At 39.3% G+C, this 26,769-nt stretch overlaps 1 protein-coding gene, 1 long non-coding RNA gene and 1 other non-coding gene across 6 annotated transcripts; 1 reads left to right on the top strand and 2 right to left on the bottom strand.

Moving 5' to 3' along the window:
• Window positions 1–10,321: 10,321 nt before the first annotated feature.
• Window positions 10,322–14,828, bottom strand: LOC149987453 (uncharacterized). 4 transcript variants are annotated; one of them, XR_016498417.1, is made up of 8 exons: window positions 14,507–14,828; window positions 13,757–13,963; window positions 13,183–13,629; window positions 12,661–12,714; window positions 12,543–12,572; window positions 11,638–11,947; window positions 11,275–11,344; window positions 10,322–10,717 (listed from the first exon to the last, which is right to left on the bottom strand). It is a non-coding gene; the product is annotated as an uncharacterized LOC149987453 (long non-coding RNA). The 4 variants fall into 4 exon arrangements; XR_016498416.1 differs by having other exon boundaries at window positions 13,183–13,963; XR_016498418.1 differs by lacking the exon at window positions 12,661–12,714 and having other exon boundaries at window positions 13,183–13,963.
• A 117-nt stretch (window positions 14,829–14,945) lies between these two features.
• LOC112295240 (actin-related protein 7) lies at window positions 14,946–19,191 on the top strand. Its single transcript, XM_024546532.3, has 7 exons — window positions 14,946–15,866; window positions 16,325–16,537; window positions 16,955–17,096; window positions 17,550–17,794; window positions 17,993–18,179; window positions 18,482–18,552; window positions 18,649–19,191. The coding sequence occupies exons 1-7, from the start codon at window positions 15,789–15,791 to the stop codon at window positions 18,799–18,801; spliced, it is 1,089 nt and encodes a 362-aa protein (XP_024402300.1). The 5' UTR covers window positions 14,946–15,788; the 3' UTR covers window positions 18,802–19,191.
• A 2,273-nt stretch (window positions 19,192–21,464) lies between these two features.
• Window positions 21,465–24,489, bottom strand: LOC112295241 (protein RGF1 INDUCIBLE TRANSCRIPTION FACTOR 1). The gene has a single exon (XR_016498415.1). It is a non-coding gene; the product is annotated as a protein RGF1 INDUCIBLE TRANSCRIPTION FACTOR 1 (transcript).
• Between the last annotated feature and the right edge of the window lie 2,280 nt (window positions 24,490–26,769).

Below are 26,769 nucleotides of genomic sequence, written 5' to 3'. Positions count from 1 at the left end.
GGACATAATCATGTAAGCTAGTAATTATATATATAAATAGGTAGAAGTAAGTAAAAGTAAGTAAAAATAAGTTAATTCTATAGTATTTAATATCGAAGCTTCTTAGAAGCTTCATAGACGCTGCTTTGACTTCATAGGTATCTTTAATTGACTTTTTGGATTAGAAACGTGGTCAACAAGTTGGCCATGTGCCACACATGTTGTTAGCTTGAAGATCAAGCTAATTATGTGGCCCACACATAGAAAAACTTGCCTTATAAGTCAAGGCATATGTCCTACAAAGTCAACACATATTGGAGGTCCTATAGAACGTCGCCACGTAGCCCCTAGTTAGATAGTATATATAGAGACAAGAGTGAAGGCTTCTTCACTTTTGTCAACTCCTTTCTTGCTTCTAGTCTAGTTTCAAGGGTCTCTAGTTTTCTTGTCTTTTGGCAATAGCCATTCTAGTTTCTCTTTCAATATATATCCTTGTTTATATATATTTTGTTACCTCTCTTTGAGTGAAGTCTCACTTGTTTGAATTATTTTTTCATTGAGTTCTTGTCCTTGACAAAAGTTGAGTAAAGAATTATCTATTTTGTATTGTACTACAGATGATATTTGGGACATACCTTCTATTATGATAGATGAATCATTTGCATTTATGATTATAAAAGTCTTTTCTTGTAAGAATGACAATCTTGAACTTCAAACCATTGAGGAGGCAATGCGTTGCTCTGATTGATCAAAATGGAAAACTGCTATTGAGGAGGAGTATGCCTCTTTGTATAAGAGAAAAGTCTTTGGTCTAATTTTAGATACTCTTACATCTCGCCATATGGAATATAAGATGGTATTAATACACAAGCGAAATGCTCAAGGTCAAATAATCTATTATAAATCTCATCTTGTTGCTGAAGGTCAAATAATCCGCTATAAAGCTTGTCTTGTTGCTTAAGGATTTGGTATTGATTATGATTTCACATATTTTTCAATCATAGATTCAATTAAATTTTGATATATTATTGGAATGATAGTTCATGCTACCCTTGAGATGCATCTGATGGATGTAATAACTACATATTTATATGGTTCTCTTGATGCAAATATTTATATGAAAGTTCCACCTCGCTTAGAAATAAGAACTCCAAATAGACTCGCTCCAGGATCATATCATAGTATTAAATTATGTAAGGCCTTATATGGTTTAAAACAATCCAAATGCATGTGATATTAATGTCTTTGAGATTATTTAATTACAAATAAGTTTGTAAGTGATCCACTAATCTCTTGTTTATTTATCAAATGAGATAAAACTAGTTTTGTGATGATCATTGTATATATTGATGTTCTTAACCTAATGGGTACTACATCTGCATATATTATAGCTACTAACCTACTTATACATGAATTTGAAATAAAAATGCTAGGAAAAATAATTTTCTACATTGGTCTTCAGATTATGGATCTAACAGATGGTAGCAATTTTTTCTACCAACTAATGTATATAAGATGAATCTTGCAAAGATTTAATATGATTGATGCTTATTCATTGTCCATACCAATGGTTGGACATGGTGTCAAGGACAAGAACTCGATGAAAAAACAGTTCAGACAAGTAAGCCTTCACTCAAAGAAAAGTAACAAAATATAAATAATAAGTATGTATAATGAAAAGAGAAACTAGAATGGCTATTGCCAAAAGACAAGAAAACTAGAGACCCTTGAAACTAGACTAGAAGCAAGAAAGGAGTTGACAAGAGTGAAGAAGCCTTCACTCTTGTCTCTATATATACTATCTAACTAAGAGCTACGTGGCGATATTCTATAGGACCTTCAATATGTGTTGACTTTGTAGGACACATGCCTTGACTTACAAGGCAAGTTTTTCTATGTGTGGGCCACATAGTTAGGTTGATCTTCAAGCTAACAACATGTGTGGCACATGACCAACTTGTTGACCACGTTTCTAATCCAAAAAGTCAATTAAAGACACCTATGAAGTCAAAGCAGCATCTAGGAAGTTTCTAGGAAGCTTCTATATTAAATATTATAGAAAACTTACTTTTATCTACTTTTACTTATTTCTACCTATTTCTATATATAATTATTAGTTTATATGATTATGGCCGTGACATTACCCCCTTTCTAGAGATGAGTTCCACGAGGAGCGGTCATCATATGTTGAGGAAATCTATGATGCGACGAATTGTATTTGCCACATACTCTGATCTCTGTTCTCTTCGAAGATGATTGATAGGGCCTCTCAACCATCGGTAGTGTCCCATACCAGGGCGAGAAGACCACCCAGTTATTTGATCATTGTTGAGGCCTTCGTAACTTCCTTCGAATAGAATATTTGGATCACCATCAGGAGTTGTTCCTACCTCTAGCAAAATTACCAAACATCGAGAGTCCCTTCCCAAATCGTGATATCAAACGCGTTGTATCTCACCATCTATTTGAGGAAGAACATGTCGTTCTTGAAGATCTTTATCTCGATTGCGTCGTCTTGAAGGTTGTGACAATCGTAATGTCTTGTCCGACATGTCAGCAAACGAAGGTTCTTGAGTTGAATCCGCTGGTTGTTGGCTCTCCATCTAATTAGCGTCACAAATGCAAAGAAGTTACAAACAAGGATAGGAAATTGAATGTTATCTTGTCTCAATCTTGTCTCTTTTATAAGAGAGATTTTCATCTTGGTTTTGATGGATGTCGTTGAAGAAAAACTTTGACTTTAGCTGATGCATTTGCTAGATTTCTGGATGGCTCCCATGTGCGTTCACTAATATCATATCCGCGCCAATGAACAAGATATTTCAGCTTATTTCGGCGCCGCCTTGAGTCTAATATCTCTTCCACCTCAAATTCTTTATTATTATCTACTTCTATAGGAGGCAGTGGCATTTGTCTTCTTCCTTGTATATCCACTGTCTTATGTGGTTCAAGAAGAGACACGTGGAATACAGGATGGATCTTCATTGACTCCGGTAGATGTAACCGATATGCAACTGGGTTGATCTGTTCAGAAACAGAAAAGGGGGCAAGCCTACGATAGTCCAACTTGTCACAAGGTCGAGTAGTCTTGATATTGCGACGAAGTAGCCATACCTTATTATCCACGTTGATTTGTGGTTGCTCCTTACGATATAGATCTGCGTTTATTTTTTGTCGTTCTTGAGCTTCCTTCAATTGCGTCTTCATTATTGCATGTAACTCTGACAACCGATTTGCCATATCTTCTGCTGCAGGATTATCAACTTTTAAAAAATCAAAAGTATCAAGTCGTGGATGATAGCCATAATTGGCAAAGAAAGGTGTTTGTTGCGTGGAAGAATGTACCGTATTATTATAAGCAAACTCTACCAATGGCAGAAAGGTTGTCCAATCATCTTGTTGATAGTTGATAGTACACCTTAAATATTGCTCTAAGACTTGGTTTACGCGCTCTGTTTGTCCATCAGTTTGAGGATGGAAAGCCGAAGATAGTTTTATGTCCACTTTTAAAATCTTGAAAAGGGTCCTCCAAAATCTTCATACAAATTGAGTTCCCCTATCTGATATGATATCTTTAGGTAATCCATGATAGCGATAGATATTATCAATGAAAAGCTTAGCTGTTTTTTCACCTGTGATAGATTTTGTACATGGCACAAAATGTGCCATCTTGGTGAAATGATCTACTATCACAAATATAGAATCATAAGATCTTGAGCTTGGAAGATCTGTGATGAAATCCATAGAAACAGAAGACCATGGTTGTTCTGGGATAGGTAATGGCTGAAGAAGTCCGTAAGGTTGATGACGAGGAATTTTTGATCTTGAACAAATATCACATGATTGTACAAAGTCTTTGACTGACTTCCACATTTGTGGCCACCAAAAATCTCTTGATATGAGTTCCAAAGTCTTATTATATCCAAAGTACCCTGCTGCTAGAAAGTCATGACGTGCTTGAAGAACACGTAAACGTGCTTCTCCTTCTGAAACATATAGGCGTCCTTCAAAATATAATAGATTATTCTTCAACTCAAACTTAGAAGGATCATGAGACTTGAAAGAATTATTCTCGATATCATAAACAAGAGGGTCTGAGGACATACTGGATTGAATTTGCTTGAGAAAAGTTGAATCAACCGTCAATGTTGATTTCATTGCTCGGAGATGAAATTGCTCCGGTTTCAAGAGGACCATTCTTTATTGCTCAAAAGTTGCATCTCCTTCTTTTGGTGCAAAATAAGAACGTCTAGATAGGGCATCAGACAAACCTTGTTGTTTTCCTGGCCAATAAGTGATAATGAACTGGAATCTTGACAAAGACATACTCCAACGAGCTTGACGACGATTCAACACGCATGCTGACATGAAATACTCGAGGTTCTTGTGATCTGTATACACAGTGACTGGACTAGAAGCGCCTTCTAGATAATGACACCATTCTTGAAAGGAATCCACGATTGCAAGAAGTTCTTTATCGTGGATCTCATAATTGATCTCGACTGCTGAGAATTTTTTTGAATGAAAAGCTATCGGATGAAGTTTGTCATCTATTCCCATTTGTGATAAAACTGCACCCAAGGCAAAATCTGATGCATCTGTTTCCATAAAAAATGCCTTGGAAAAGTCAACACGATATAAGACTGGTGCAGAGACAAACGATGTCTTCAAGGCTTCAAATGCTGCTTTCGCTTCTTGATTCCATTGAAATTTATCTTTACTAGTCAAGCGCATAAGTGGAGCTACAACTCGTGAGAAATCTTTGATGAAGATCCGATAGTAATTGGCAAATCCCAAGAAACATTGGACATCTCTTACTGTCCTTGGAATCTTCCAATCCATGATTGTTTGGACTTTCTTAGAATCCATCATGAGACCATCATTTGAAATGATGTATCCTAAAAAGTCAACTTGAGTAGTGTGAAATACATACTTTTCCATCTTGGTGTACAATCCTGCATCTCTAAGTTTTTGTAATACTTGACGAACATGTATTTCATGTTCTTCGACGTTCTTAGAATAGATCAGGATATCGTTTAGATAGCAGATGACAAAATTGTCTAAGAATTCACGAAATACATCATTTATGAGATGTTGAAAAGCAGCTGATGCATTCGTGAGTCCAAAGGGCATGACATTATATTCGAAATGCCATACCTGGTTCGAAACGCAGTCTTTCATTCATCTCCTTCTTTGATCCGTACTAGATTATATGCTCCTCTTAGATCTATTTTTGTATAGATCTTAGCTTGATTCAACTGGTCAAGGAGTCCTGATATCAAAGGTAATGGATACCTGTTCTTAATTGTGATCTTGTTGAGTCCTCGATAATCAACACACATTCGTAAAGATCCATCTTTTTTCTTTACGAATAGAATTAGAGCTCCTGCTGGAGATTTTGAATGGCGTATAAAATTCTTCGCTAAATTCTCGTGAATATATGTCTTGAGTTCAGCCATCTCATCTTGCGATAAACTGTAAATTGGTCCAAATGGTGGCTGAGTTCCTTCCTTGAGGTCGATTGAACAATCATATGGGCGATGCTTAGGAAGAATATCTGCATTCTTTTTCTCAAAAACGTCTTAATACTCCTGATATTGACTTGGAATGCCACTTGAAGTCTTTACGTTTTCAGAAATAGGTGCAGCATAAATAGCAAAAGTTGATCCTTCTTTTGCTGCGTGTATAAATGCTTTTGCACCTATCAGTATGGGTTTTACTATACTAGACTTATAATTTTTTACTTGGTTGGTAGAACTATTAATAATGCTCTGGGAAAAGTCAAGTTTACGTGAATTCCAATCTATTCAAGGGTTATATTTTTCTAGCCAGGATAAACCTAAAATAACTGGATTGGACGGGAATTTAATTATGTTAAAAGCTATGTAGCTATCATGACCGTCTATTGTTACTTTTATAGGATGAGTTTCATGAGTGACATCTCCAGAAGACAAGGGACGACCATCTATGACTTCTATATGTACTGGTTTAGGTTTCTGTACAAAGGGTATTTTACGACTTTTAACAAATTGTTCATCTAAAAAACATGCTGAGGCTCCCGAATCTAATAAAGCAGAGGCTTTGTAATTCTTAGGTCCTAAATATAAGTCTATTATAAAACAAGGAGAGGGTTTTGAGGAGAGGATAGGACCTTCATTAGGAATTGTACAAGGTTCCAGCTGCACGGTCCTTATTGTAGCTGGACGAATCCGTTTTCCGACATGTTGTCTTCTTTGACCGTCGTACCCCTCATTTTATAGTTACGTTGTTTCTTTGAACAATGTTGAGCAGTGTGCTTAGGTTCTGCGCAATATAAACATAATCCTTCTTGATGACGACGAATCTTTTCTTGCTCAGTTAGGGGTTTAAAACGTACCGCGTCAATTTGCATGTCTTCTACTTCCGAATGTACGTTTGGCAAAGATGTTGATGTTGTCATTGAGTAATAACGTTGAGGTTTCCGTGAATGATTCTCAGATCGAAATTTGAAAAGTCGATTATCATATTTTACCGTAAAATCGATTGCTTGACTCAAAGTTTGAGGATCAAGTAAGTTGAGCATCAATTTCTTTACTTCGTATTGCAATCCATAAAGAAATTGACTGATGAGTGCAGCATCATCCCACTTGATGTCAATTGCAAGTTGTCAAAATTGTGAAGCATACACTGTTACTGAGCGATTTTTTTGTCGCAGAATTCGGATCTTATTTGTTGCAACACGAGTTGCATCGTGTTCACCATACATAGATCGAAACTCTGCCAAAAAAGCTTCCAAATTGTCCAATATTGGATTTCGTTGTTCAAGAAAAGACGAAAACCACGATAATGCAGAACCAGAAAGTAGAGTGCCAATAAACCTGACTTGTGATCCTGGAGTTGGATAGCTTTGCGGTTGAAGTTCAATTGCCAATTGTACTTGATTGATGAACCCTCGAAACTTTGATTTCGTACCATCAAATTTCTCAGATAAGGTAATTCTTGGTTCTCTAGTGTTTATAGGATGTTGTACAATTGGAGAAGGAACGTGATTTATTGTAGATGTTGAAGCAGCTCCGATCATCTCTATATCCCCACTTTCTGCTATTCTTGTTCTTTCCTGTGTTGGTGAATTGAGTTGATGCATCGCAAGCATTAACTCCCTCATTTGCTCTTGCATTTGTGCCATTACACTCTTCATTTCAACAAGCTCTGCCATAATGACACTAAGAAGAAAAATTTGTTTGATAATGCTCAAGACAAAAGAAAAAAAATACTTGATAACAAAGAAGATACTAAGAACAATATCAGTTTAGAAGTGGGTAATCCGCAAACTTCTAATACGCTTATGCCTTGTCAAGAGAAAGGGGTAATCCACTCTTACTCAAGAAAAATAAAGCTCTGATATTGTAAGTGTACTCTTGTCAATCTGTCAAGGACAAGAACTCAATGAAAAAAGAGTTCAGACAAGTAAGCCTTCACTCAAAGAAAAGTAACAAAATATGAATAATAAGTATGTATATTGAAAAGAGAAACTAGAATGGCTATTGCCAAAAGACAAGAAAACTAGAGACCCTTGAAACTAGACTAGAAGCAAGAAAGGAGTTGACAAGAGTGAAGAAGCCTTCACTCTTGTCTCTATATATACTATCTAACTAGGAGCTACGTGGCGATGTTCTATAGGACCTTCAATATGTGTTGACTTTGTAGGACACATGCCTTGACTTACAAGGCAAGTTTTTCTACGTGTGGGCCACATAGTTAGGTTGATCTTCAAGCTAACAACATGTGTGGCACATGACCAACTTGTTGACCACGTTTCTAATCCAAAAAGTCAATTAAAGACACCTATGAAGTCAAAGCAGCATCTAGGAAGTTTCTAGGAAGCTTCTATATTAAATATTATAGAATTAACTTACTTTTATCTACTTTTACTTACTTCTACCTATTTCTATATGTAATTATTAGCTTACATGATTATGGCCGTGACACATGGTTGTAATAGTCATGATTTATATCGTCCATGTGAGGAGGAGGAGGAAATATTGAGAGATCAATATCCATACCTCGCAGTGGTTGGAGCACTTATGTATTTAACTACATCTACAAGATCAGATATTACATTTGTAGTTAGTGTTCTTGCAAGACATAGTGCACGTCCAACACTACGATATTGGAATGTCATCAAATATTTATTATATTATTTAAAAGGTACTAAAGACTTGAGATTATACTATAGACAATCTGCAGATCCAAAATTGGTTGGATATTGTGATGTAGGATATAAATCTGATAGTGTAATAACTAAATCTCAAATAGAATATGTATTTTTAAGACATAGAGCTGTAATATCATGAAAATTAGTGAAACAAATAATAACTGCAACTTCATCCAACCATACAAAAATTATTGCCTTACATGAAGCATCTCGAGAATGTATTTTGTTGCGATCAATTGATAAATTCATTCAAACAACTTGTGGATTTTCATATGATGATTCTCCAACTATCTTGCATGAAGATAATAGTACTTATATTGTACAGATGCAAGTTGGTTTTATTAAAGGCAACATGACAAAGTATATTGATCCAAAGTATTTTAGTTATATCCATGATTTGATTACTGATCAAGCACTTGTAATTAAGAAAATTGAATCTACAAATAACCTTGTTGATTTCTTCACCAAAGCTCTCTCATTGTGCAACTATTGTCGACTTACTTATGGCATTGATATGTGGCGACTTGCTTTTCTTGAATAAGAAAGTTAATGAGTTCTTTAAATAATTAAAAAAAAATGATGTTGTATTCTTTTTCCTTCATCTATGGTTTTATTCTTAAATACAATAAGGTTTTCCTAGATAAGGTTTTAATGAGGCAACAATTGTTGATCTTGCAAGATCACAAAAAAGTATAGATCATAATTCTATACAAATTTTATATTATGTAAATATTATGATGAACGAGGAGGAGTGTTGAAATCATTAAATGTAGTTGGCACTTTCCATAATATTTACTATAGACTATAGTAAATACCATAGCTACAATATTTAGAGTCTAGTAGAGAAGTATTGTTTATCCTCTCCCTTTTCTCTTCTTGTAAAGGAGGCACAACCAGATCAATAGATTTTTATGTGTGAAGCTCTCTCTCCTTAGAAACCTTCTTGTATGTATGACCTACTACTACTCTTGTATGTATGACTTACTACTACTCTTGTGTGTATTACTTACTATTACTCTTGTGTCTTTCTAAACATTCTCAACATCCTATTTTATCTATTTCATCTTTTGAAAAGCTTGTTTGTTTCTTTACCTTTTTTCATTGTTCTTTTTCTTTTTCATTTTTCCTCTCAATCAGTGTGCAAAGGACGGTCTCTTTGTCAGTCATTCAAAGTAAAGACAGTAAGACAGATGACTAGCTGGTGCACACACTCACACAGTCTTGTTTAATTCTTTGTTTGTTTATTTGTTTGTTTATACAATTTCATTAATTTCATCACCATGTCTTTATTCTCCTCATCCTCCTTTGATAAGTTTGAAGGCTTAGGGAGACTTCCCTTTGAACCATCTCTGATCATCCATGTAGAATTTCACATGTGGTTACCTTTCAGTATACTAAATATCTTTTTTTCATGCATAACTAAAAAACACTGTTACATACTTCAAAAATATAAAATATAACAAACAATCTGACTTCTCTCACGTATGTTTGTGTTTACACATGCAGCTGAACTTTGTATACATTATTTATAACAATAATATTGTGAAATATATTATAATTATATAATTTTATGCATAATACATAATTAAATTAAATATAACTAAAATTTATAAATTTTTATATATTATTTATAAAAATAAACAATTAGTTGATATGTATGTATATTCCAACTCCTTTTGAAAAAAAAGATTTCATTCCATAAATTATGTCCATTTTATTATAAGTATTATTATTGGTAAAATCTCATTTATTTGTAAAATTTAAGTTATCATTGAATTACATAAGTTTTGTAGATAAATGTTCTGTAAGTAAATTAAAATCTTTAAATATGTATCTACCCTCATTCCACTTTTGATAACTATAGATTTCTTCTGTTGTGTAATTTTGAAAACTTCTTATAAAATCATCTATTGAAGAAGTAATTCAACAGATAGTAATCAAGAGTGTATAATGTTACAAATTTTTAAATTCTGTGAAGAACCCACACATTTCTTTTCCTTCATATTTATAACTTTTTGTAACAATTTGCTTTTATGATTTGATTAGATTTGTAATTGATTTGTATCATCAAGAAATTAACAATTATTTTCCTGTAATTTGAAAATAAGAAACAAAAAATAAAAATAAAAATACAGATTCTACAAGTATGTTAGAAAATCTTATTGTTAGTTTCCCATCCAACTAACACTTACTTTTTTCACCCCACAGATGCCATATTATTGTTGGTGCTCCTAAACCCAAGCAATATGGGAGTCTGTGGGGGTGGTATCCCTCTGGGTCACCACCATTGACATACTATCCATACCTCTCTCTTGCTGTGGTTGGTGGCTTACAGAGACCTGCCATAACTTCACAATGCAGATCAACCTACATAAGCTGCATCCAAACAATGCAATACTGCACCCTGTAATGCTTTCCAATGCTGAAAAATGTCTTCCATGTGTCTGCCAGGAAAGGGTCTGTCTGTCTGTCTGTTGTGTATTTGTTGAGCATTCAACCTGTGAAAGCTTTCTAACAGCTCATTTTCCTCTTCTCTGTGAGATCCTGCAAAACCATACTGAAACTTCATGTGGAGGCATTACAGTGTTGCTACTATCTATCTACCCAGATGTTTATAAGTCAATATAGTTTAAGACAGTTCCAAAGTCACTAGTTTTAATTACATGGTCAATTGAAATTATGTACAATTAGTAACATAAATTAAAGATGTGGATTTTGTTATTATGTTATTTTATTTTATTTATGTCTATAAACTATGCCCTCTCTAATTGTAACAAAGAAGAAGGAATGTTCTTTGCTTTCTTGAAAAAAACAACACCTTATAATAAAATATTATACAAAATAAACATAATTTTTAATCAATTTATTTAAGGGATGGGTGGAAGATCTGGGGAATAAGCACAACCTGCCAGGTGAGTTACTGTAGGCAGTACAGGAATAGACAGTTCTTTTTAAAATTTGAACTTAAAAAATGGATAGCAAGTAGCAGCTGACAACTGAAGCAAGTGAAAACTTGATGTTAGTACACTTGGTTGTGCACAATCTATGGGATTACAGATTGAGGACTCCTGCTTGTGAACACATTAAGCGTTGCTCCAGACCTGGAATCTGCAGATGCTCAGGGTGCCAGACTGGTGTGATAAGCTCGCAGTCCCAACTGCAAGCTGGAAACTGCACACCACACAAGTACCAAGCATGTTAAGCATCACTTTTGGAGTATGAACGCTCAGGAACAAGGACCCTAGAAACATCACCATCTTTGAGATTGGTATTCAACTCATAGACTGTCTGCGAGGATGAGATTCTTGTGTGGACACAGCTTGATCCAAATCAGGCTGGTGCTAAGGCACTCATAGCGTGTTAACATCAAATGGTTCTCTTTTTTCTCTCGGGAATCATGCAATGTTGAAAATCTCAATGCGTTGTTTTAAAAGCTGTGTTAAAATTGCGGCACAATTCCATACCTCTACACAAAGAAATCGAAGTGCCATTTGTCACTTTTCCCCTTCACTGTGCAGGTTGCAATCGTCCTCCTCTGCCACAAGTTCTGCAGGCCTTTCGAGTTGAGCTGGCATTATGCAGGTTTACTGTCAAGCTCTGCTTCCTTCTGTATCTAGTAAAATGTAATGATCAAGTCCAAGTGGCCGTATTTCTCAGATGGTCGGCTGGCTCAAATAGTTTTTGACTTGAACCATCTTCCATCTCACATGAATCCTCGACACCGAGATTCTTTGTTGGTTTTTTCATAAAGGTTAATCCACCTGTCTTGTCAACCTGACATGCAGTCCAGGCTGACTTTGTGATGAAAGAATCAATACCGCAATTTTACATTAAAATTTCACTGTCGAAAAGATACTCTGGCTGAAAAACTTAAAGGGGTTCCATTGTCTTATGAACCGAACAGGATGAGAAAAGCAAAAAAGAGGGATTTTCCGGCTGCACTATGCCTAGACCGAGAGTACGTAACCATACTCATGAGATTGCTCTATTGAAAGCCATCCGACTTTGGGTAAGTAGATTGACATGACTAGAATTGCAGTTTTGGCTCAAGTTTTGCAGGAATTTTTTTCCTTCCTCGGAATTGATCGTAAGTATTACAGATTGAAATCTTGACAAAAGAATTGTTACAAAAGTATCATCTACATTCACTTAAAAGTCACTTTCCTATCAGGATCCACAGCTGCCAAAAACGTTGCGCGTATATTGAAGGACGACAACGGGAACACCGCAAGTGGGTTTGAGGGATTGGGTTTCAGCAATATGCTTCATTATTTCCAGATTTCTCTCACACTTTGTGGAAAGTTTTTCTCTTAGTTAAGTCTACGTTTTCTGCGCAAAGAAAGAGTACTATGAAAGATTAGCCCCCTACCTTTTGTGTCTCTCGATCTTACGCAAGAACCTGCACACACAAACCAATCGCTCACTCCTTAGAAAAGAAAGTTCATAGAGTAGATAAATGACCCTCATAACTGAATTTTTCCACATACCCTTGAACATCATTCATGGAGCCGAGAGTTCCGTCACACGATGTCCTGTAATACCTGGAAAAAACAACTCAACTGAATAAGGATACTACACAGCCACCACATTCCCGGTATGTGCACAGCAGCTACAGTGTCTAGGTAACCCTGGGGGCACAAAATGCCCAATATGGTGATCATCAAGAGCAGAACACACAAACACCGTCTCTTCGCAAACTCATCCCAAGAAAGCATAACTGATGCAGCCCCGAGATCCTCAAATAAAATGATCTCACGCAATTTTCCTTTATAAACAATGTGCCACCTCCCATTCTTCTCAACTAATGGTAAAATAAACTCATCAGAACGAAATCGGTTCGGAGCTACTTGAACAACTGTAGCATGCTAATACTAGCTATTTACTGTTTTCTGTCAGTAAACTGAGGAGCAATAAAACCTAACAACTCAAACTTATACATCAACGAAAGAGGAGAGTCGCTTTTTTACTATAATTTTTCGAGTTAATCTTGCAAGAGGTTTCGGAATCACCTTCAGTCCACAGTATTCAAGGTACACTCTCTGAGACAGAAGGATCTCCGCATGGAGCATGCTTCCTCCACGTCTATGTCTCCTCGCAAACCCATGGACGCTGAATCCTTGAATTATTCATCGCGTTACACTGTTCCTAGGATAAATCAACCTACATTTCTTGCATTCATTGCATAGAACTGCGAAAGAAACAAATTTCGTCGCGGACTACCTAGTTTCCATCATAAACCGACTACTCCCTCATAAACACAGATACATTAGATGTTGGACCATTGAAGTTCTTGCAGTCACCCTCAGCCCTTTCAGAATAGAAAACGTCTGTGAATTGAATGAATTCTGAAACAAAAGTTTGTTACCAGAAATTGATCTAGCCTTCGTGAGAAGGTTTTCTTGTTGTTGTCATAGTCGTCGTCGGTAAGTGACATGATGGGGGACCAAACTTACCTGCTACTGGACAGTTACATGTCACACATCGTCACTAATCAAGGTAACAGGATATGGACATCAAGAATTGTAATCCTGAATTAATCATCAATTCTTTATCAATACTCCAAATTATGACGATGCTACAGACCAACGATGTAGTGGGATCGACTGCATTTGCCAAATCTTGCTTCAGCTAGCGTGGCCGATTGTTTGGAGGACTTGGAGAGATCGCGATTGACATGACTAATGCCTGTCGCGATCACATAGATCTGGATACTCGCACTCCAGGCTTTGGTCTAAATTTGTCGATCTCCTCGTCAAGTTTTCTTGGCCTTGAAATTAAGTAAACCATTCCCTGCACACTCAAATCCCATCTCATTCTTAATCTCTATGTCTTGTGCCACACACCAACCAATACAGCTACGTATGAAAATATTAGGCTCTCAGACCATTTCAAAACTGGTGATGCTTGGTAGCAAAGAACATAGGGACATTGATCGACTGCTTGATGAAATAAAAATGATACACATCAGGTATTCCCTTCACTGATCGGAAACAAGACAAACAACTCCGTAAAAGCAGTTAGCGGTGTGCGATTCAGGTTTAAGAAACCAAAAATAGACAGAACACGTACTCAGTCGACTAAGCCTTTCCAAATTATTTAGGCAGTTGAATAACGTTTCGAAGAGTCAAACAGGAAATTCGAATTATCTTCATGATTAATGCTAACACCGAAAGAAATCAACACGTCCTTTCCCACCAGCTTTTGTAGACAACCATGCTCTCTATAAGCATGATTGCATTCACCTCCATTTAAACTGCGCATTGCAAAGGTTGCCAGTTTATCTGCATCCCTACTTGTGGGGCAACAGCTGTCAAGACATGCAGGTAAACATACCTTCTGATGAGATTTGCGGGCTATATTGTGCATTGCAACATTAACCTATCCGAGTGGTTTGTTATGTTGTGATGGGAAAATGAACACATCGTGGAACCAATGCCATCGCATTGAACAAAATTTCATCGGATGGAAATCGTTGCTTCCTTGGCTGTTTAGATGGAGTGATTCAACAAGCTTCCTGTAATCGGCATGGGTCGAGGAATCAAGTTGGACAAATATGAAAACAAGCGTGTATTGCTGGAGATACAAGAGTATCTCCATCCCGAAGTAGCAAAGTAGTGAGTTCAAACTATCTATTTCAAGGTAATTTCAGTCTCGGATTCTATTACAGAAGCATCCACAAAGAAGAAAATGAAAATTCGGTTGTAACATGGCACTACTCGATACAACATCTGAATATATAGTAGTGCCAACCAAACGTTACCAAGAGAAAACTCAATAAATTTTAATTGATTCACACCAAACTCTTTCAAATTTGGAGCGACTTTATGAATACAGGGTATAGTCACGCATAGTTGTGTTATCGGCGTTAATACATGGTGATGCTATTTAAAGAACCACTACATACATATTACGAGAAGCATATATCAGGCTCCTACTCGAATCACTTAATCTAAGATGCCCATCAGAAGCCTCAGCCTGGGCATGGACTCTAAGCAGAACCCATAACAGTACCTCACAGCAAAAAATAGAAATCTCCAACTAAACACAGTCTTTCGAAATATTCTTCACCTGCTCCAAAGAAACAGTGATGCGCCCTAATTCCTTTGAAGGATAGTACACTTGAAACATAATCCCTCGACAGACATTCGAACAAACGAGCTACATAGCAACAGCAGAGAAACGGTAGTCGTCCACAGTTCACCGAAGCTCTGATTACAAAGTGCTCGCATGCACCCTTGTGATTAAGTGATAAACAGTGAAAGATGAATGAATGAACTGCACGATGCGTTCCATCCACAAATCGATTGTGATGTCCACCTCGAAATTGATCCGAGTTGGACGTGGTCGCGCCCACCGCAGAAAGGGACGAAGGGAAGAGCGGGGGCGGGGGCGGGAGGAGAGCCGCGAGTGTAATGAAGCTTGCTTGCAGCGTTGCAGAAGGAAGAAGAGGGAGCTCGATGCTTCTCATCGGGAGTCCGACGCCATCTGAAGGATCAATTAAGGAGAGATTTGGAGGTGTGCACGACGAGGACTGGCGATATCGCTAAGCTTCCTTGACCTTTGATTTAGAGTTTCGAAGGAGGAAGGGAAAGGGCGTCGAGCAGGTTTTGCAGCTATGGAGCCAGCTGTGCTGGACTCAGGGTCGATGTACTTGAAGGCGGGCTTCGCTAGCCCCGACCAGGACCCGTCTATAGTACGCATTTGCATCCCTTGCCGTGGGATTGGTTTGTTTGTGGATGTTTTGCTCCTGCGACTCAACCTGTTGTAATTTCTTTGGTGTTAGAAACCGAAGCTTGGCATAGGGTTCTGATATGAGAGGGTTGGTTTAGTTGTTTTTGCCATTCTTACAGTATGCAGTTGCATTCTTGAATTTTTTCCCCGTGTGGTCATTGGATAGGGTTCTGCATTCCCGCTTGCGATGTAGCGTGTGAAGGATAGATATGACTCATTCCAGAAGTGCATATCTATGGCTCAGTATTATTCTAGGCAATGTTCCAGGCGTAGTGTATATATTCACACTGAGCTCGGGCTTGTGAGTCAGGAATTTTCTCTGGCTTGACGAGTCCGCTCAAAGTGGCAGTGGAGAATTGCAGTTCTGTTGTATGTGATGGTCTTTCACTTTGTAAAACTTACGCGTCTATTGTCACTCAGATCCTTCCAACAGCAATGTCGAGGGTGGAGGAGGAAGGGGGTAATGGTAATAGTGGGGTAATTGGGGACATTACACATCCTATCAAACGAGGAATGATTAAAGACTGGGACGCAATGGAAGATCTATGGCGCTATGTTTTTTACACCGGTCTCGGCTGGGAACCTGGCAACGAAGGCCAGCTTCTTGTTGCCGAACCTTTGTTGACATCTAAGGTTCTTGCTAATCACTCTTTTACTTGATGATTATTTTATCTCCCTCATCCTGTATGTGTGGATAATACTACATGACTGAGTTTTATTTGTGTTTCGGGCAGGCATGTAGGAAGTTTTCATTTTTCGTAAATCCGTTTTGTGATCTGGATGTACTCAACGCTTCAAGGTTTTTGGATCGGCACAAGTCCTATGTGGATACAGTAAAGAATATGTTACAATTTTATTATTATTATTATTATTACTTTAGTGGTGTGATTAATTGAGTTATGATTGTTAGTGCAATTAGATATTAATGCATTGTTACTGGTACTTATCGGTTTCTTGACGATGTTCTCTTCAGATGTACTACCTTTCTTGGCTTGCTATGTTGCGAATTGTGAATGTTGCTGAAGATTCCACGTTCATCTTTAATTTCAGGTATCACGAGAGAGAATGGTTCAGACAATGTTCGAGACTTTCAACGTGAATGGCCTCTATGCAGTGGAGCAGGCAGTGCTTTCTCTTTATGCAGTAGGACGCATCACCGGTGTCGCTATTGATGCTGGGCATGGGAAGATAGGTACATTCTCTGTTTGGCTTGAATCTGTTTATTGTTACTGAATCTGTGTTCGAGGGAAGCTTTAGAAGGGACTTTAACGAAATGTGCAACGTAGATCCAGTGACGAAATCTTTCACACACAATACCTTGTATGCTGACTGTTAATGTATTTCGCCGGAATAAGAAGAGTTTACTGGTTGGCGAACTTCATAAGGGATCACTACGGTAATAAGTAGAACACTCTTAATAAGAAAGTATCTGTTATATTTATTATTCTGCTCTTCAATTTGTGCCGTCCGTTAGGTGTACGCTGCAACGCATTTTCTAAACAAGTATGGTTTAGCTGAGATCAAATGGCTGGTTTCTCTTGTGTGATCAGAATACATGGTCTGAGGGTGTCACGCAAATCTACTGACAGCAGCCCTGATCCATGTTGGGCAAAGCCCTCCTTTCTTTGCCTGTGAACTTTTGCAGATATTGCTCCTGTATGGGAAGGCGCCGTCCAGCACAATGCAGTCAAGCGTTTTGAAATTGCGGGTCAGGATCTCACTGATCTTCTTGCAAAAGAGCTTGCACAGTCACAACCAGATGCGAAATTGGATCTTGCTGTTGTGGAGATGCTTAAGGAAAAATATGCTACGGTTTCCAAAGACTCTTCAGGTTATGCTGCAACTGCTGAAGACTGTCCTAGTATAGAGCACACACTTCCTGATGGGCAGGTATACACCATTGCTTTATTGGTTTCATGTGTCGATTGATTCAGAGCAAACCATTTTTGAAAGGTTTACTGAGCAAATAGCCTTATCGACCAAGTGGAGGGAGATTGTAGATGTTGAGAAGGCTACTCTGCTTGAAGGTGTGCTGAAATATCTATTCTGAAATGTTGTTTTTTATGACATGACTCTCGTTTGGTGTAGGTTATTTCTATTGGAAGAGAGGTGTATACTGTTGGTGAAGCTCTGTTACGACCTTCAATCTTGGGAGTAGAAGAAGACGGCCTGGCTGAACAATTGCTTCGTAGTGTGTCAATGTGTTCTCCTTCTGAGAATCAACGGCAGCTTATTGAAAACATCGTATTGTGTGGAGGCACTTCTATGATGGCGGGTATGTCCTACTTAATGATAGATCCTCTTCAGGAGCTCATTGTTAATGATGCACTTCTGATTTAAATGATATCCTTTGTGGATTGGTGATCGCTGATTTTCCCTCATACGTTAGTTAGTGCAGGGATCTTGATCTTCAAGTGACTTAGGAATGTCTCAGTAATTGTCCTCGAAGGTAGTGAGGTGTAAATGGCGAGAGATTGTAGGAATTGTAGCGACTGTTCGAGTTATTGATTGAATTACGTATTTGTTTATTAATTTTAGATCTCATTAAAGCTCAGACTTTCTCTGTCGAATTTACAGGTTTGGATGCGCGACTTCATAAAGAGGCCATTCTACTTGCGAACCCTTCAGTGCGACCATCACTGATCAAGGTTGCTGTACTGATCTTGCTTATATGCAGCTTTTCGCACGGGCATAAATTTAATATTTTGCAACATCGTTCCTAACGTGACATGTTTGTTTGACAGCCTCCAGAGTACATGCCCGAAAACACATTGATCAATTCTGCTTGGATGGGTGGAGCGATTCTTGCGAAAGTAGTCTTTCCTCAGAATCAGCACATCACCAAGGCTGAGTATGATGAAACTGGTCCTCCTATTGTCCACCGGAAGTGCTTCTGATCTCAAACACATTCTTGTCCTTCACAACTAAGTCCACTACTGGTGTGTTTCCTGCTGAATCATCAAGCTGAAATCATAACCGTGGTAAGTTTCAAATCCTAGGTTGCTTACGAATTGGCGCTTTGTATGTTCCTAGTTTTCTGCTGAGTGCTGTAAATACCAAGAGAAACCTCCTTTGAAATAGTTCTAGATGTGCTTTGAAGTAAGATAGAGCAGAGCATAGTAGCTAAACTTCAGAAGGAACCAGGAATATGAGACTCTGGAACATTCAGTTTTCTGATACGATCAGAATTTACTGCCGAGGTGCATGGTTAACTTGCTTGGAGGCGTGAGTAACTGTTACTATTGAACATTGCTTCTGCAATCTCTACAAAATTATTTCATAAGTTACTTGCCTCCTATTGAATATGCATGGACCTCGTCTTGTATTGGTGAATGTGGTGAGTGCTTTATGTGGACACTAATTATGTTGAGCATTGAAGGGTGTATCACACGGAAAACAGAAGATTAGAAAATATTTATATTCTGGTCTGCTTTGATCTCTTAACTTGACCTTTAACATAGAAGTTGGCAAGAAGACAAGTGATTGTTACATTGCAAACGGCAGCACGATGACAAGAGTGTGTCAAGAAGGAATTACATATGTCAAGGCTAATAGGAATTTGGGGATTCTTTTGGGATATTGCTAATGCCACAATCTCATTTAAATTTCAGTGACTTTTATTTTTTATTTTTATTTTTATTTTTGACATTGACAACACAACTATTTCTTCATGGTTGAATGTGTATATTAAAAATATTAACAACTTTTTATTTGAACTTTTTAAAAAAAGTAAAAAAAAAACATGAGTAGGATTTGTTAACTTACTATTGACATCACAACTATTTCAAACCTCACAATCAGATGTTGTGGGTAGTTATTGTAAAGAGAAAACTTATCCTATTTACTAAAATGAAACAAAGATGTACAGTACAGCATTTACTTTAGTTCAAAAGTTACATTCATTTAGACAAAACAGACAAACCAACAAATCTTTAGTGAAATCTTTTACCAAGACTCATGGCACGAATGTTTCTTTTAGTGAGAAAATTTCATTAGAGCTGCCCTGCTGGTAGATCAGCCTCGTCAAAAATGTCGGGTAACTCCAGGTGACCATGCAAAGACCCTGGACTCAAGGAAAAACACTGCATGGCGCCAACTCAAAGTTTGTCGAAAATGAGGCAGTTGTGTGCAGAGCCACTGCAGACTTCTCAGTTGAGTACCAACGATGCATCAATACTGCAACCGAAATCCAGCAAGCAACTCCAACAAATGCATGAGTACGTATCTTCAACTACCTCACCTTTGCAGGGGATAACAACGAGAACAAACGAGCTGAACACTTTCAGTATCATCAGCTTTTTTTCCTTTACTGCAAGCAATGACACGAAATTCTAGCGGTTGAAAAGAAAGGATTCGTTCTACCCGATCTGGAAGAGGTTCCAGGAACTTTTTGCTGAATGGAGTTGCCATCTCCAGGTTCATTAGAAAAATGGGGTTTCAGTGGCTTCATTCTGACAAAGCTCAGCATGAAATGAAATTTTGGTTGTACATTAGTGAATTTTTCTGCGCTGAGAGCAACCTTTGACGATTTGAACTGTGTCACAGGAACTTAGAACCAACAGGAATATTCTTGATAAGTCACAGTGAACGGAACCAAGTTAAAGTGTTGGGAGTCGATGCATCCGTGGAGACACATGAACGAGACTAAAACCAACTTCAAAAAGAATGAGACGATCAAATCAGGAGAAAGACGACACCTATGCAGCAACGTGACGATCTCCAAAACTCGGGGCATCGTGAATAACCACGAGGGTCTCTGAATCCAAGAAAGCGTTGAAGATTAGTTCCAACGACTTCACGCGCTAACAAATACCTAAGCACCAAACGAAGAAAGGAATGTGAATAAAACTGAACGTGCTACAGGCTTGAAAGCTCCAATTCAAGGAAGCATGCCTGACTTTTGACTTCCACAACAGCGACCGTTCATTGCTTTAGCTAAAATGAAGTCATTACTCTAAGATCTTAAATATTTAAAAACACCTTGAGCAACAGTACCGTACATCCACCACAAAAAGAAAACCTGCTGTCTGTCGAATACAAATACGATCTATGTAGAATGGGCAAGAAACGAGTCTTCGGCTCGTATGTATAGCAACAATCCCAGAGTTAAGCATCCGCAGACCCAAGCTTTCACATCCAACCAGATCCACATACTACAACACATTCTTGGGTGGAATGCAAAATGAAAGACAATCTACCTTCAAATACCGAAAAGACTTAGACAGATGTAGTAAAAAACGCCATCAATTTGCGACAGTTAAAAATTAGACCAGGGATGAATGCTCCCCCAGGCGAGCAACATGTTGAATCAACCCATGCTAACGCTTACGTCAGTATCTTCAGTTCAATACCTGAGAATGCAGTGAATAAGCACTTGAGAGAATTGACTTCAGAATAAGCTGCTGCATATGCTGCTGGGTTCAGCTTGCTAACTCAGCTGATATGCCGACTGTGAGTTCAACATAGTTCCACGATGACGAGGTCCTCTCGAAAATCCAGAGCAAATACTGGTGCAAAAACATGGTGTTTAAGTTAAAGCTAAGCAAGGCCCATTAGCGTGTCTGCTAGAAAGCACATTCAGATTATCACAATAAATAGAACTACAACAAGCAAGATCTGCTTGACACTACTTAGTAAATGAGGATCTCTGTAAATTGTCTGTAATTGCGGGCCACCAACTATGTCTCAACCCGCGGGACAGTTAGCCCTCTCTTCTCGGATTGGAACGCTTCTCTACCCAAGTCCCAAAGCCAACCCTCGGCTCCTCATTCCGATCCGGTCCCAACAGAGACTCCCTACCTAGTGTGTGCCTACCGCAGACGGAAGAATCAAGAACTACAGCCGAAACTCTACTAGGATCATTGTCCATAGAAATCAGCCTGAGTTGGGCTGTCGAGGCTTCCAATCGCCTCGGCCCGCCGTGTGTAGCAAAAAACTTCGCAAACTCTTAAAGTATATCGTCGAGCTAGCAGACATACAAGAATCAATCAAACCGCTCCTTCCAACCTCTGTAACTGTAGGAATAACTCTCGACCGGACTGGGAGAACCAGCCGCTTCTGCTGTTCCGATCAGTCGTAAGAAACGACCTGCAGCTTTGTCGATGAAACCTCCCGTACAAGGGAGGCCAATAACAACTACTGGGTAACCGACTGAGCGAGATACCAAAAAATATGTGGGATGGAGGATGAATTACGCAACATGGCTCTCTACTTGGAGCACGTGCCTAACAAAATGGAGATCTGTGAGGGGTCCCTTTCCTTCTCTTCACAGACACCGGAAATATTACAGACTTCGGCGACGTCGCTATCGCCGAAATACGTCCGCTCCGGACTTTCTTGGGCAGCAATTGAGTCGAAGCCGTCGAGGCAACACCGCAGAACCCCGCCCCTTCGCTGCCTGTCGAAGCTGACGAAGTATGTGTCGGCGACATATCGAATGGCGAATCCGTCAGTACCTCATCCTCCAACTCGTGTTTCCCACCTTTCAAGCTCCGAGTCGGGGAACACGTGAAGAACGAATACGGCATGTTGCCGCTCTCTGGCAAGAGGCTGGAGAGGTCCTTCCCATTGCTGATAACTGCGTCCACTTTGCATGCCACAGAGCAGTAGGCATACGAGTCTTGGAGACTCCTGTCGCAGGTCCCGCAAGCGTTTCCTAACCCCTTCGACGGACGCGGTTGCGGCCTCTGGTTTAGAAACACCACACGCGCGCTGTTGATGATGTAAGTCTGAACCGTTGCACAGTCCAGAAGACGCTGGATGTCTTGCAGACGGATCACGTCGTGATACACGTATCGACGAATCTGAAGGATGCAGTGGTTCTGGTGAGCAGGGACGCAATGTTGACACACACCAGCATTGCAGTCCACGCAGAAAACGTTTCGCTCGTTCTTCTTCAACGCCCCATGCTTTGCGCACGACACAAAGAACTTTTCAGCCAACAGAGACTCCAACCAAGCTGGTTTCTGAGGCAGTACCGACAAGTCATAACCCACCATGACTGCAAGATAGAGTTCGAGCCCCACACTGCGCACAGCCTGCGAATGTTGCTCCTCTACGTCTCACTGATCTCGATTCAACTTCTAAACTGTATGTGCTAGGAGAGTCATAGATGCTAGCTGTTCACATGAGGTTCTTCAGCAAGGCCAACGGTATTATCGACAGCCAAGCTGCATACATAAATTCTCGCACTACACTGTAAATTGCACTACATGTCTCACAAGGGGCCCCTCCGCTGCCAACGACGCACTACAATCATGGGTTCCAATGTGCAACTTCCGTTAGCTGATGAGAACTGACAAAATCGGCACAAAATTTCTGAACACCTTCAACAGCACTGAATTCTGAACAACGTTGGTTTCCCGGAAATGTCGGTAGAAACTCTAAACGTCAAGACGCTCGCTCAATTGTTCTCTTTCATAGTCACATCTCCGAATTAAGGCACAAATCTCTGCTATTGAGATTCGAAACACCAGAGAGCTCGTGTCTGCCTACTAGTTGCAGAACATCAATTCTTCCATTCAACTGTAAGGGCCAACACTGACGCCATACGGCTGTAATCGCACCGCCTAGAATCAATTGGAAGGTACTTTTCGAAACCCTCTACAGTAGTGAACACTTCACGCACGAAGCCAGCTTCCAGGCCACAAGACTCAATCCGCACGTTGTGGAAATGCAGGAACAAGATGCAAATGCACAATGCTCCACTAGAAATTTAGGCTTCAATACGATATCAAAGCAGTCCAGCAGCACTCGTCTCGAAAGCGTCAAGGATCGTCGATAGCTCCAACTCTACCAGCTAGGATTAATCGATTGAGTCCAAATTGGATCGCACACAGCCCCCACACAGCTAATCACCCGCGAGCAAGACTAGATCTCACCCCCACAGTGGTGATAAGTACCGCCGCAAGATCCGCGCAGTGCCACTAAACAACCAGATCTAAACTCTCCGACGCAGAATTCAACCTCTATTTCTCTCAGAGGCTCTAAAGCGCCAATTTACCTAGCCACGATCAGAAGATAAAACAAAAAGCGAGGCACTATGCTCAATTACACTAATTGAACCCCACCACTCCGCCTCATGCAACAAAACCTCTCAATTATAGCCCTCGGGGCTCTCCTGTCGCTCAATGCGGGGCTTCCCGTGCAAAGAAAACTCCAAATTGCCCTCACACTCATCAAGACGAGGAACTAACGAGGAGCAAACGAAAGAAAAAAACAACTCCCCAATTGAATCAAAAGCATCTCAAGCTGCCAGCCCAGGGTCGATTTCCCACCACCGTGCAATGTCGCACAGGTGACTCCGCAAGGCAGATCACAAGCTCCCCCTCCTCACAATGACTTAAGCTCACTCTAACTCGATAGAAGAAGCAAGGGCGAACTCGAGAGAGGGATCCAGCTTGGCTGCCTGGCTGCATCGACGAGAGGAGAGCGCCAGCGAAGGGAAGAGAGCAAATGGATCTGATTGTCGACGGGGTCGGGCGATGAAGGGGACAACGACGAGCAAGGACGACGATGCCGAAAAGCAGCAGCAGCAGCGCGGCGGGGTCGGGGCTGGCGCTGGGCGGGAACTCGGAATCCTCGCCACTGCCCATCTGCCCGCACTGTGCCCGCCGAGCCCCAATTTTTTTAATCTGGCCAAACTCTGCCCAAAATTACGAAATTGAAATCCACGTCGATATTGTTGCCGCTCACTACAACCAGAAAGCACGACATTAACTTCGCTTAGCTTGACAGTCTCTTACTCCCCCCTTAGCATTTTTCGACCTACTCTTTTTTTTCCCCCCCCCTCCCCACTCCCCACTTCCCCCACGCTTCTTCCACTTGCCCTAGAGCCGCGCCGGGCAGCTGGCTGAAGCGGGCAGTCAGTCTGTCCAATCCCAGCAAAGTCCTTGACTGTTGCAAGCTAAAATATTGCCAGATCGAGGGCCGGGCGAGGAGTCAGAATGGGCGAAGGAGCGGGTGGGTCCTCTTTCCCTCCCTTACTGACATGTGTGATGCATGTGGACCTGGTTGGTAGGTCTTTCATAGTTTTGCGACCTAGTCGTCATTATAAGTGGGCACAGCTTCCCCCCCTAAGACCAGGCACCTCCTATGACCACGCTCTTCGCTTCACAAGGGTTTTTGCATTTGTGCCATTATAGGGAGGGAAAAAAAAAACAAATGAGTTGGGGAGGGGGGGCTTTATTTAGTGCTTGCGATCAAACTCCCCTGTCTTATTCTTTAATGGAAAATCTCGGTGGCCCAGGAACATTTCATTGACTAATCTGGGTTGACATTGGTTGCCATAAAAACTCATTTTTTTTCTCTACTTTGATGGACTTCTTCATGTTATTGTTTTATCTTCTTTTCTTTTGCTACTTTTTTTGTAAATCCGTGCATGTATATGGTTTCTATGAAACACTTTACAAACTTGGATGTGGATTGTGCATGTCATTTTTTGGAAATTACCCACATTTAAAAAAAAAAAAAAATCAAACAGGTTATTGCACATGTTTTGGATATGCCAATACATGATTTTATGATTGCCATGTGGTTTTTACATGGAGACTGTGAGAACTGAAATTTTGCTCCTGAGCTGTGTGTTTTTTCTACATGGGATGTTATGAAATGTTGTTGTACTTTGGGCCATTGGTAGGAATTTATTTTCAAGATGTGTCAAGTGGATGGGAAATACACATAATACAAAGCAAGATTACAGAGAGTGTTAAAATAAATTAATGGGGTGACAGAAAAAGCTCCCACATATCTCAAAATTCTTAACCAAAGACTTGGGTTTATGTCCAATAGCATAAGAGATTTGTAAATTTGTATTCATAAAACTGTCAACCATGAGATTGAATGGTGAAATAATAAATCAGTATATGCCCATATGAGTAATGGAAGAATTTGATAATGTATCAAACTAAAGCTGTGTTTTGTAAACATGTACTTACCCATGAATTATGATAGTGCTTTTTTTTATTTTTTATAACTGTTTCTTTAGAACTCTACATTTCAAAATTTAAAATTGTGAAGGCATCCAATGTTGAAGTTAAACACAACAATGATGTTTTTTTTACAGATTCTTTGTTATAATCAAGGTAGAATTAGAAACTATAATTGGTTCTCTCTCTCTCTCTCTTCCTATACATAATATTTCCTGCTCAATGGTCACAAGCATTTCAAATTTAAATAAAAAAAAAGCTATGAATTCACAGCCCTGCTCTCAGACAATGATGACATACTTTAAAAACATAAAAATAAATTGTTTGAACACAAATACTCAAGTAGCATTGTTTAGTGAATTGGGTTGTTAAGTTAATGGAATGTTAAGATTCCTGGCATAGATAGGTATAGACAGAGATGGCAAACATTCCTTTTTCCTATGCTCACCCACCCAAATCTTGCAAGAATGAAGTGAAGTCAGTAAATATATATATATATATATATATATCTTTATGTGTGTATGTATGCCTCTCACTCTCATAATCCCAATAAAGGGTTGCAAGACAACATGGCTAAGTCCAGAGTGGGGAAAAGAAACAAATAAATAAATAAATAAGGGTATGCCATTCCTTACCCTCTTTCATGGTTTCTCACTCCACATGCACATCAATCTATGCATTCCTGTAGAGACTTGCTTGCCAGATGTTGTAAAAGCTGATTAGCTTTGGCTCCATAGCATTAAGCATCTACAGCATCTTAATAATCAACCAACAAGGTAAGTGCAAGGGAAGGAAAGAAATTGTGAATAAGCTAATCACTAAAGAGAAAGACCAACATGACTATGTGCATGTGTGTGTGTGAGAGAGAGAGAGAGAGAGAGACTTCCTCATGGGGTATAAATGCAGATGCATTACCATCATAAAAATCAAACACAACAC

This window comes from Physcomitrium patens, chromosome 18, assembly GCF_059467195.1.
Source record: "Physcomitrium patens ecotype Gransden chromosome 18, ASM5946719v1, whole genome shotgun sequence".
In the NCBI taxonomy this organism is placed as follows: domain Eukaryota; kingdom Viridiplantae; phylum Streptophyta; class Bryopsida; order Funariales; family Funariaceae; genus Physcomitrium; species Physcomitrium patens.
Note: the sequence above shows the minus strand (reverse complement) of the source record. Positions and strands in the feature narration are given on the sequence as shown.

Coding starts and splice junctions, on each gene's coding strand:
- LOC112295240 (XM_024546532.3), top strand. CDS start 15,789: ATGGAGCCAGCTGTGCTGGACTCAGGGTCGATGTACTTGAAGGCGGGC. Junction 16,538..16,954: donor AACCTTTGTTGACATCTAAG/GTTCTTGCTAAT, acceptor CTTTAATTTCAG/GTATCACGAGAGAGAATGGT. Junction 17,795..17,992: donor ACACACTTCCTGATGGGCAG/GTATACACCATT, acceptor CGTTTGGTGTAG/GTTATTTCTATTGGAAGAGA.